Raw genomic sequence first — 12,602 nt, 5'->3', positions numbered from 1 at the left:
GAGTTTTCTTATATATATATATATATATTTATATATGAAAAACCTGGTGTATGTCCACTAGCGTGCAGCTACATATGAGCCCAACGGCCCAGATTGAATCTGGGCCGATTCAATGATCACATTTACATTTCGTATTTAAATTTTAATTTTTTCTACAAGCCAAATCATTTAAAATTTTGAGCGCGTGTTCTTTAAAATAGGACAATCTAATATAAATATCAAAAAAATAATTTATAAAAAATATATTGACCAAATGCCCCTGAAAGTTTTAGCAGTATTTTGGTAAATTTATATTTTGTGAATTATTTTTTAAATATTTTTATTAGATGCAGTTTGATGAAAAGAATAGATGTCTCAAATTTCATGTGATTTTTAATTGTAGAAAAATAATTAAAATTAAAATTAAAATATGAAATGAGATTATGATCGTTAGCCCAAATTGAATATTGATCATTGGGCTCATATGTAAGTGTAGGCTAGTGGGCCTTGTGCCATATATATATATATATATATATATATATATATATATATATATATATATATATATATATATATATATATATATAACGGCAGCAATTTCATGGCACCGTGTCATCCTAATATAATGAAACTACAATTCAAGAAAATCATATTTGTAGCATTTGTGTTGCCCCAAAAATCACACACACCCTCTCTTTATCCTAATAATCAATCAAAAAAAAAAAAAATCAATTTACATCATAGATATGGTTAAAATAAGTCCTTCCAACAATAATCTAGACCATCCATTTAGTGCATTTCAAGATCTAGGCCATTACAAACTCAAAATCATTTTTTATTTTTATCTTTGTTAATCTAGTGATAGTAAAGCCATCTAAAAATTTTGGAAAGGAAAAAATATCCTTCTAATGCCTAGATCTAAGCATCTCAAAATGGATGGCCTATGTTAATTGACCTAAAAAAACACTTTCTAAATTGTGTTTTCAAATTTTATTGTTTTGTGGTCATTTATTGGAATAATTTGAATGTATATTTAGAATATAAGGTTAAATAAATGACCTTAACCTAGGTTTTGGAAATTGTTTCATTATATTATGGATGAGGTTAGCGTGCGGTGAGCCCGCATATTGTAGAAATGCGGGCTTGATATGAAATACATTTTAAAATATAATTTGACCCTAATTTTTAGAGAATATAAAATTGTTAACATGGAGATCATGAATATGAAAAAAAATTGAAAACTAGAAATAATAATTATATAAAGAAAACAGTGGGACATGGTGCAGTTTGTATACTGCATAGGCTCTAAACAACTAAATTAGAGCCTAACTTCAAATGGTGTTGAGAAATGTGGTTTCAATACTGGAAATCTTTGTGATAGCTTTAAAATATATTTTCATCTTTATTTGTAAGGTGTAAACCTTCAAAAATAGTGTAGATCGTATAAGGTGCGGTTTGTATAGTGCCTAGGTTCTAAAATGCTGTCAAAAAATGTGATTTCAATATTGATAATCTTTGTGATAGCCTTAAAATGTATTTTTATATTTATTTATAAAGTTTAAAGCTTAAAAAATAGCATAGATCGACAGATATATGAAAATTTGAAAATCTTCTAAATTGACGGTTCAAAAATGTGTTACAAAACATACTATTTCCAAAACTTGAAATCCATTTTTTTCTCTTGTCTATACATCTTAATGTCGAGATAATCAATTTGAGGACATTTGAGCATCAAAACCACCTCTTGTAGTGAAATTTTTGAGGTGAGCTCTATATATGAGAAAAGTTTATATGGAGCTGAGGCTTCAAGCAACCAAATTAGAGTCTACTTCAAAAATTTCATTAAAAGAGGTTGTTTTGATACCCAAATATCCTCAAATTTATCATCTCGACATCGAGATGTATGGGCGTAAGAAAAAAATGGATTTCAAGTTTTGAAAATAATGCATTTTCTAACGCATTTTTAGACCGTCAATTTGCAAAATTTTCAAGTTTTCATACATATCTACACTATTTTTTAAGTTTTAAATTTTATAAATAAAGGTCTGCTCTAATTTGATTGTTTGGAGACTAGGCTCTATACACACCGCTCCCTATATCCATACATCCCATCAGACTGAATTCACAAAGGAAGGGCATAGGGGATTCATCTACCGAAACAAAAAAAAATGCAGCAAGTCATTGTATTGGCAATTTGGCATACAATAGAGACGAGACCTGAGCAATGGGCTGCTTAATCACCACTCCATTATAGACGTTGCTCTGGTACCTCTCTCTCTCTCTGGACAGGGAAAGAAATTCAGCAGGGATGATGGGTTATGGAAGTGAGCTCCATCAGAAAATCGTGGGGCATGAGTTCACATCACCAATTGACAGTAACTAAACAAATCAAATGCATAATATGAATCAGGGTGGGATTTTTATTCCCACCGGGGATACAATATAAAATTAATACATCCCTGCTAATGGAGAGAGGAAGAAAGGGGTCTTCATGTGCTATATCAAAAATAGAATATATTTACCCGAACTTCTCAACAAAATATATATATTTACCCGAAGAAGCACATCTTTCATTATCATTTACAAGGCAGCTATACTGAATAAAAGCCAGCCAGCCACGAACAATTTACAAAAAAAAACAGAAAATAAAAATAAAAACCAAATTCACCTCAAACCCAAGATCCGGTTACCCTCCCAAAGAATATGGTAAATGGAGATCCTCTCTCTCTCTCTCTCTCTCTCTCTCTCAAATTGCCAACTTTTCTTAAGGGTAAGAGGAGTAAGAGAGGCATCAAATGAATCAGATCAGACTTCACACCGAAGGCTTCGAGTTGAAACACAGACAAAGCAGAACTCCCTATGATCACCAGGATGCATCAGCATTCCCATCCCCAACACCATCATTGGGTGGTTTCTCCACCAACTGCATATTATATTGTTTGTACACTCTTGCCCTGTTCTCTGCCCACCACAACTCAGCTTCCTTTTCAGTGAACCGTTTACGACTGCATAGAGATTTTGTACAAATGATCAAACAACAAAATATACAGGCAATGGAGGGAGATATATTGGACGAACACCCAGACAAAGAAAGATGAGAGAGAGGCAAGTATAATTGCACCAGATCCCTACATAACTCTAAATTGAGAATGCATGTAAAAAAACAATTCAAGCATATGCGTATTAGGCTATTGTAACACACACACAGATTATACATAGAGAGAGAACACGTGCTATTGGAACTCAAGCATGCTTGTAGAGGAGCTCATCTTATTCACTAACACTTAGTGAGAGAAGGACGAAGAGCTCTTATTATTCACTTGTGTAGAGAGAGAGAGAGAGAGAGAGAGAGAGAGACTTCCAACAAAAAAAAGAATATAAAGATTCAATGGGGAGGGGCTATAGAGCATTAAAATATACCTGAAGCGCACCCGTTTTAGATCCACAGCGCCACTAGGTAAGGAGGTGAGGGTGATGTACACACCGGGTTCATCTTGTACAACTCTCTCCTGTGCATGGTCTGCACCATCTTGGCTCATTGTTTTGCTCCCATTCTTTGTTGCTGCTTCGTGGTCACCCATGGGTCGAGCTTGACTCAAACTCCTGTTGCTAATAGTCATTGTTGGGCCATTAGTAACAGATGAGTTCGTGGTGCCATTGGTTTCTGATTCATGAACGACTAACTGGTTATTTAGTCGATCCCCATGTACAGTTGAGATATCACTAGAGAGCTTCCTTGCAGCTCCAACAGGTAGTCTCTCGGCAAGATCTTTCAACTGTTGCAAATCTCATAAATGGTCAGGATTGTCAATTCCATGTAGGATTATAGACCAAAAGACAAACTGCGGAAAACAAACCCCATCAACTGAAAAATATGAATAGGAATACGAGTATGAGGGGTACCTTCACTTTTCCCTCACTAACAAAAACGTTTTCTTTTAATTTAAAAAAAAAAAAAAAAAACAAAAACAAAATTTTCCTTTATTATAACAATGCACTATATTTTCTCAAGTTAGAAAAAATAGGTCCCCATCTGTTGTCCCAAAGCACACTATTTTTTCAAGTGAGAGAATATAGGTTGCCCCAAAGCATACTTAGTTCACTACAGAACTACCTCCAGACTCTCTCTCTCCCCCTCTTCCAGATTTCCTGTTTTGCTTCTTATAACTATCTGAGGTATTTTCAAGTTCTGTAGCAAAGTGATATTTGTTCAACTTCATTCACAGAGTCAGGGAAAGAGGACAATGAGCTGTGGCGGTCGATACCTCTTGTTTTTTACTTTTTAAGGAAACTTCAAAGGACGCGGTTAGCATGCGGTGGAGCCCACATATGTACAAATGCAGGCTTGGCAATAAATATATTTTTAAAATATAATTTGATCCTAATTTTTAGAGAATATATAATTTTTAACATGGAGATCATGACTATGAAGAAATAAATAATTTTTGAAAACTAGAAATAATAATTATATTAAGAGAACATTTGGACCGTTAGTTACAATTGTTTTTAGATGGACCACCTATTTGCATCCATCTTTAAGATGGATGCTTTATACCTCTTTACTGCATGTTGTAGAAATGTGGTCCAGCCCACAAGAAACAATTGTTCGACTTCAAATGCTGTACAGCATGAAACAAAAAAAAAAAAAAAACATAAACAAAGCAAAGGAGTCTACAAATGCAGATATACTAGGAACCTAGTGTCTTTTTGTCTCTATCATCATCAAGCAAGAAGATCCCTTGATTTCATTTGATTTAATCATAGCCTTCAAATTTTTCTATTTACAATAGAGTCCTAGCTAAAAGGCTTCCTTCCATTTATGGGACCATAACGAGGTCCTAATTTTATAGAACTCTTAGGAACATGATTAGTACATCATCCCTTACATTTTTTTTCAAGTTTTTAATTATGATTTTTCATTGTCTAAAGAACCATTTATGCCGATTTAAAATATGGATTTAGAAAAAGGGAATTTTACTGAAAAATCCCATTTTATTATCAAAATTAAAAAAATAGTCCCTTACAATTTCATATTTTATGCTCGTCCAGTGTTCATTGTATTTGAATTTGATCTTTTTCTGTACATTGGGAAACGCTCAAAATTCAGACATCCATACTTTCTCAGTTCTCACTATCGCATTAGGTTTGGTTTTGGAACCTCATACCGTCTTGAATCTCACTGAGGGTCCCTTTTGTGTAATTTTGACAAAGAATTTCGCCAAGTTACACCACTAACTAGGGCTCAAGACCCTGACAAGTCCAAGCCAAGGTTATCATCATCATCATCATCCGAGTCGAATCCCAACTATTTGGGGTCGGTTACATGAATCTTATTTTATCATTCTGCTCTATCAAGGCCCATTACCCTCAATCAAACTATAAATCACCATATCTCTTCTCACTACTTCCATCCATGTCCTTTTGGGCCTTCCCCTTCCTCTTGCCCTTTTAAAGCCTTCCACTTGAACCAAATCGCCCCACCATAACCAGTGTTGAGTTTTAAATCTTCTATAATCTCTCATAATGTATTTACTCTCACAACCGATCCAAACTAGCAGGCCCATTATTCAAGCTTGAAAGGCATGTGATCACATAGACTGAAAAAGTGTGGACAAGGTTCATGGCTTATGGGGTTTGGGAGTAGGTGGAGAAGGTGGCGTTCAGGTTATATAGGTTCAACATACTTCTTGGCCCTCGCTAATGGCAGCTGGCAAGGCTTTTTCTCCAAATGCCAAGGTGACCTCCTTCCTTTTCACCATTGTAAGAGAGATATTTAGTAGAACCATCTCTAAGATATACGACCCAAAACTCATCATCAGCTTCGCATCATCAAGCAGGGACCCTCAAATTTCCGATTTACAATTACTAAATGATACCCTATCTTTAGCAAACGTGGACAACCAACAAGTCGATCACTAATGGTTACTTCTAACGTGCTCTGACTTGTCCACAGGACTCAAGATTAATATGGACTAAGACCAATATGATGGGAATCTGTCTCAGCCAAACTGATGGGCTATTGGTGAATTGTAGGATTGGTTGCAGGAGAGAACCCCTACCCAATTAGTACCTTGCCCTGCCCTACTGCCTCGGCAGTGTTGAGTTTTGTGGCCTTTAAAGGCCTACAGGGCTTGTAAAAATGATAATTGATAGTGGAATACTCACATCAGTGAGAGTGTTTGTGTTGACTGACCATGGGTTAAACGATTTATAGCCCTAGATATACCCTTACTTTTGGGAATGTGGCACTATCGAGAAGGGTTTACAGTGGGTCATCCCTTGTGGAGGTCAGAAAAATGCCTAGGGATGATGTTTATAGGCCAGGAGAACTATGTGGTCTCCTATGTGCGATTGTAAGCATGTGAAAGTAAGAGCCAAAGCCTCAACAAACTTCTACACAGCATGTACACATGACAACCACACTATTAGGAAGCAGCTCTATTGAGGGACACATGTACATGTGCATATAGAGAGCCCCCTTTGTACAGTAATGACAAGTGTTGGACTTGTTCTTAAAGGAGGAACTGTAATCCACATTCCAGAATCATGGTTCTACATTTTGTCGTCCAACATGACAAGCCAATCATGAGCCCCTGCATTGAGACAATGGGCCATGGGTCTTCGTTGGGTTGGATAAGAAAGCAGTAATGGATCATGGTTCTTAGGTCAAGTGGAGCGCTCTTATGTCACTAATTTTGACCCAATTTACCAGTCCACTACTAATATTTTAACTTGGTATTTTTCTAAAAAAAAATATTTTATTTTGGCATTAAAGATGTTTTTGTGATTTTTACAAATTTTTTCAGAATTTTAAAAATTTACTTCTGCTGTAAACTCATTAAAAAGGGGAGTTTCAAAATTTTCAGAACTACGCAGGACATGTGGGGACCTACGATCCCGTCCCCACATGCGTGTGTGCCCCCTATGAGTGGGATGTGTGGCATTGTAGGGCCCACATAAAGTCCCTAGGGTGGAACACCCCATTGTTTTGTTTATGTGCCAATTCTAGTTAATAGTTTCAGTTAGTTAGAAATCTTTTAAAATTAAAAAAGAAAAAAAAATTATTTGATTCTGATTCAAGTGAGAGTCATGTTTTTAAAAAGATTGTTGTAAATAGGAGTTTGGTTTGACCAAAACTCTAATTATTTTGGCTTCCTACAGATTTTGGAAAGATATTAGGAAGTTTTGGATTGATTATAATTCTAATTTAAAAAATTAAGTTAGAATTCTAATCAATCCAAAACTTAAGGGATAAAATTTAAATAGAAGTAAGACTTGGGTAAAATTATAAGGGGATTAATCCTCCAAAAATCATGATGGTTGATTCGTGGGATGGATGGCTCAGATTTGTCCTCTCTTACCCCACAGATTTCTTAACTTCCTATTGGTCAAATTGTGTCTTTGGATAAGCGACACCTAAGGAAGGAATTCTAATAGGAGAAGGAATTCTTTCTATTTAAACACCATTGAGCCCTTTTCTCTCATCACACATATTTCTCACTCCTCCATGCACTAAATTTCTCTTTCATTAAAAAATTCATTTTTCTCTCTTCCCCCTTCTGGAAAGGGTCATACCATCCAAAATTTGATATGATAAGGGTGGCACATTGAAACCCTACTTAGGGTTTTGCAATTTGGAGATAAAGGGGTAAGCCCAGCCATAGGAGGATTCTATGCCTTCAAGCCCAACCCTAATTAAACCTAGCACAGATGAAAATTCAGAAATTAAAAATAAAAAATTATTTTTAAACAGGTTATCTTTTTAAGGAATTGGGTGGGTGTGGCGTGAGCTTTTTTTTATGTGGTTAGGGGGTTGGATTTTAGGATAAGCTAGGATTAGTTGGTATTAAAGAGAAAAGTTAGGCATGGTAGGGTTTTCAAGTTATACACTTGGGGTAAATGGGCTTACCTAAAGAAGTACCACTTTTATGACTTAAAATTTAAAAAGAGATTTTATGGAGGCGCATATAGAGATCCATGTGAGAGAGGAAATAAGGAGATAGAGATAACGTGGGAGGGAGATAGAGAAAGATTTACGTGAGTTTTAGAGAGAGAGAGAGTTTTATGGTTTTTTTTCTTATTTTCATTTTTTATTTCTTTTATTTTGTATTTAAGAAAAGGAAGTCCTCATTGTAAATAGAGAATTTGGTGATTCAGTAAAGAGTTGATCTTGTGAAAAGATCTTTGGGGTGGATTCCCTTGCAGACCCTAAGAGAGGGTATATTCTCTCACCCCTTATTATTATTTTTATTTTAATTATTTATTCCCTCCATTTGCCCTGCATCAGCTGGTATCAGAGTAAGTACGATGTATCAATAACAATGCTGTCGAAACCTGCTCTTACACTCTGAGAATATGTTGTCGCAAATAAGAGAGTATGTGAGTCAACAAATTCAGGAGAGCAAGAACACAGATTTCGAGAGTATCCGATGAGACATACGTGAAACTACTTAGAGGTTGCGATGGTTGGAGGACACCATTCATCGAGAAGAGGGCTTGCAACCATGTGGATTTGGCGCCAGATCTCATTGTAGTGACGAATTGAGATCCTCGACTGACTCGAGCACCTGATCCAAAATGCAATGTTTCAAAAAGCCGTTAGGCGAGTCCTAGGCGGCCTGAGGGGTCCAGGCTCCCAGCGCCTAGGCGGACACCAAGAACCTGAGTGGCCAAGTCTCTATAGTATCTAAAACAGCCAAAGTTAAGTCTATAATCAATGGGTGATGTTTTGATCAATTTCTCACACCTAAGGAAATCACCAAAAACTAATTTTTTTGGGTTTTTCTCTCTCTAAAATAGGCTCTAATGGATTTTAGATTTCAAATGAACCTAAAACCCACAGTTTTTTCACTTTAGTATTAAAAAAAAAAGGACAAAAAATGCCTCCAACAAGTGGCTTTTTTGCCTCTGGGCGGGGCGCAGGCCCTGGGCGGGCACCTAGGGATTTCTGCCTTTTTTTGCCACCTAGGTCAGCGCGATGTGACTAGACCTTCTGGACCGCTTAGGCAGCCGCCCAGGCGCTGGGCGTTCCGCTTTTTAAATTACTGCGAAAATGTCAAGAACAAATTTGTAGACAAGATCCATGTCCTATAAAGCATCCACGAGATTTCATAGTAAGCTCCACAGAGAAAGCTTTTATTGATTGGTTAAGTGCAGTTGAAAATTATTTTGAATTGAGTGGATTGCCAAAGGAATGTAAGGTTAAACTTGTTGCAACCAAGCTCTGTGAGTATGTTGCGGCCTGGTGAGAGCAAGTTCAGCAATCCTGATTTCGTATTAGAAAGAGAAAAATGACTAACTGGCCATGACAATGAAATTGAAAGAAAAGTTTTTTGGATCATGAGCAAATTTTCCTTAGAGAACTCCCAAATCATCGACATAATGAGAAGAAAGTAGAATATTAATATATTATACTGGGGAGATTTATCGATTAGTAGCTCGAAACAACCTATAAGAGACCGAAGGACAAAAGGTTGCTCGATATGTAAATGGGCTTCAACCAACCATTAGGGACGACGTTTTTCTACGGCCATGCAGTTTAAGTGAAGCTTTTCAAACTGTTTTATGAGTAGAGACTAAATACCAATGGAGCATCGATAAGTGATTTTACAGTTAGAAGGACATTTTGCGCCAACCAAATTTAATAAAGAGAAATGGATACTTCAAAGATTACTTGTTATCCGTGCAATGAAACAGGACATCGGGCATATGAATGCCCAAAAAAGAAGGCGGAGGTACATTTGGCTAAGTAAAGGGGATGAAGCTCAAGAAGAAGATCAAGTTTGAAAAATAATCTTGCATGGTGATGAAGGGGACCCTCTCTGAATCACACTCGAGGTCGAGCTTCTCCTAACCTCGGGAGAATGGTGTAGATGAAAATTCAAAAATTCAAAAAAAAAATTAATTTTATTCTTTTTAAATGGGTTATTGTTTTTTGGAATTGGGTGGGGGTGGCATGAGTTTTTTTTATGTGGTTAGGGGGTTGGATTTTAGGATAAGCTACCCTTAGTTGGTTTTAAAGAGATAAGTTATGCATGGTTGAGTTTCCAGGATATACACTTGGGGTAACTTGGGCTTACCTAAAGAAGTCCTACTTTAATTCAAAGTTAAAAAAACGGATTCGGGCACCTAGGCTGTTTGGGTGCCTGGCCGCCTAGGTGGGTGCCCTCAAAAAAATCAAACCAACCCCACACCCCAAACATAAAAAATAGGGGAGTTCTTAAGGCATGGTTTATGGCCTTAGGGCAATTTTAGAGCCCCAAACTCCTCGTGATCATGAAATAGACGAAAACATAATAGTACAACAATACAATATGACAATGAGTACAATCACATAACATATTTACGAATGAGACAATCGTACAAGTCTCAAAGAGATTGTAACTTACTAACTTGTAAGTTGTGAGACATTAAAATGATTGAAATCCCAAATGTCACATAATCAATTATTTATTAAATAAACTAAAAGAAAAATAAAAATAGACTATCAAAATAAGACACATTGTACAAAAAAGGAATCAATTATTCATAAAAGAATATGATATATTCTCAATTTCATCGTCCAAGTGAGAAAAAAATCAATAAATCACCAAACAAATCAAATCTTTTAACTACAAACATGTAAATATATCGTAAAAGAAAAAACACATGATTCATAACATAATATGTTGTAGCAAAATAAAATCAAAACCCTCTTTCAAATATATGTTAATACATTAAAAATATCAAAATCAAATCGATGTCGGTGCAAACCTCATTTATTGGTTCGCCAAAAGTTCCCAAAATCAACTATTAGAAGCTCCAAATCCACCAAAAAACTATTGCCTTCGTTTTGGGAAAAAATTGAAAAAATAAAAAATTTATCGATCTTTTGATAAATCACAAAATAGTCGTTTCTGAGGGGTTTTTCTCCCTAAAGGCCACAGATTTTCTATAGGGAGTTCAGAATACCCCCTAAAACCCTTTTTCCCTCTTTTAAGGGGGAAAATTTATGTATTTTACCCTCACTCGAGGGTTTTTCCGCCACCTGCAAGTTGTCACGGGGCGCCGCCTAGGTGGGTGCCCAGACAATGGCACCTAGGGGCCGCCCAAACCGCCTAGCCAGACACCCAGAAGCAAAACGCCTAATGCACCAGCTCAGACTGCGCCTACGCGTTTTGAAATTTTTTTCACCTAGGTGGTTAGGCAGCCGAATTTTCTAATATTGCTTATATGGATTTAAAAGGTAGAAAGAAATTTTATGGAGGCTCATATAGAGATCCACGTGAGAGAGGAAATAAGGAGATAAAGATAACGTAGGAGGGAGATAGAGAACATATTTACGTGAGTTTTAGAGAGAGAGAGAATTTTATGGGTTTTTTATTTTTTATTTCTTTTATTTTGCATTTAAGGGAAGGAAGTCCCTCATTATAAACTAAGAATTTCGTGATTCAGTAAAAAGTTGATCTTGTGAAAAGGTCTTTAGGGTGGATTCCCTTACAGACCCTAAGAGAGTGTATATTCTCCCACCCTTTATTATTATTTTTATTTTAAGTATTTCTTCCCTCCATCTCCCTCGCATCAAAACCCTAGTTAGGTTTCCATGCTATCTAAAACCCCAGGGTAGGAGATATTGCCTATGGAAACTCCCCATCTCTAAATTCCAATAAGATCAAAAGGGAAGTCATTGGTCAAGAAATCAAGTGTGGAATCTATCAAAACCTATGAGGGTAACTCCAGGCAACATCTAGTAAGTCTTCCCAGTTGATTTAATTAATTTTCAGTTATGTTTTACATTTTTCTGTTAATTTCTAGAAACATATTTAGTACTCAACTATGGTGGAAGATTAGCTATTGCTCGTGGATGGTTTTCATTTGCTTTAGTAATAAAACTATAGATCATAGGTTGTGTTTAAGGTTCTAATTTTGATTTACAGCAGTGTTTAATAGCCCATGTAAGTGGAATTCAAGTATATTGAATAAAAGAAAAAAAAAAAATTTGAATTTACTACCTTGAATTCCACGTAGCCACTCCTTTCAGGCAGACAAAGAAAATCAAAATGGGATGGAGTGGGGGTAAAACTCGGGATAAGGATGTCTGCCTAGGAAACTATCAAACAAGATTCTAATTTCTTAGAGGCAGATTACTGTTCATCAAGGCCACTCTCTCTAAAATCTTAATCTTCCACATGTCCCTCTTCCGGATGCCATGCCCATTCCTTACAGGTTCGTGCATCTAGTGAGAGATTTTTATGGTTCGGATTAGAGGAGTCAAAGAAATCTCAATTGGCAAAGTCGAACTTGGCCTGTCAAACCTAAGAGGGATGGTCAGCAAGGTATTAGGACTTTAGAAGAGTGCAACCTGGCACAACTCAGTAAGTGGTGGTGGAGATATGCAACACAGATTGGGAATTGGCAGTGTGTCATTTGGGATAAGTATGGCATGGCTCGGTCAGGCTGCTTTCTAGAGACCCCCTATAGTCAATCATGTGCCCAGTGCTTGGAGGGGTATATCCATTGTCTATAAAACTTCTCTAATAGAACCAGTCGTCATAAACAGGTGCGCAAATATGACTATAGAAGGATTATGGGCTGGAGATGACCCTCTTGAAAGTCTATTCCCTCATTTGCTCCACTTGATATAG

General features: G+C 36.4%; 1 protein-coding gene across 3 annotated transcripts in view; it reads right to left on the bottom strand.

Moving 5' to 3' along the window:
- Positions 1–2,496: 2,496 nt before the first annotated feature.
- The window catches only part of LOC18444535 (PH, RCC1 and FYVE domains-containing protein 1), a 47,827-nt gene continuing 37,721 nt past the window's right edge, over positions 2,497–12,602 (bottom strand). For all 3 annotated transcript variants that reach the window (XM_006854706.3, XM_011628898.2, XM_088861583.1), the window contains 2 exons: positions 3,400–3,755; positions 2,497–2,984 (listed from right to left, as the gene is read on the bottom strand). In XM_006854706.3, the coding sequence (XP_006854768.2) occupies positions 2,843–2,984; positions 3,400–3,755 (498 nt within the window). In that variant the 3' untranslated portion in view covers positions 2,497–2,842. The remainder of the gene's footprint in view (positions 2,985–3,399; positions 3,756–12,602) is intronic.

This window comes from Amborella trichopoda, chromosome 1 (genome assembly GCF_054954075.1).
Source record: "Amborella trichopoda isolate Santa Cruz 75 chromosome 1, AtrichopodaSantaCruz75HAP2 v2.0, whole genome shotgun sequence".
NCBI lineage: Eukaryota > Viridiplantae > Streptophyta > Magnoliopsida > Amborellales > Amborellaceae > Amborella > Amborella trichopoda.
The sequence above is the reverse complement of the archived record's forward strand: the minus strand, read 5'-3'. Positions and strand labels throughout refer to the sequence as shown.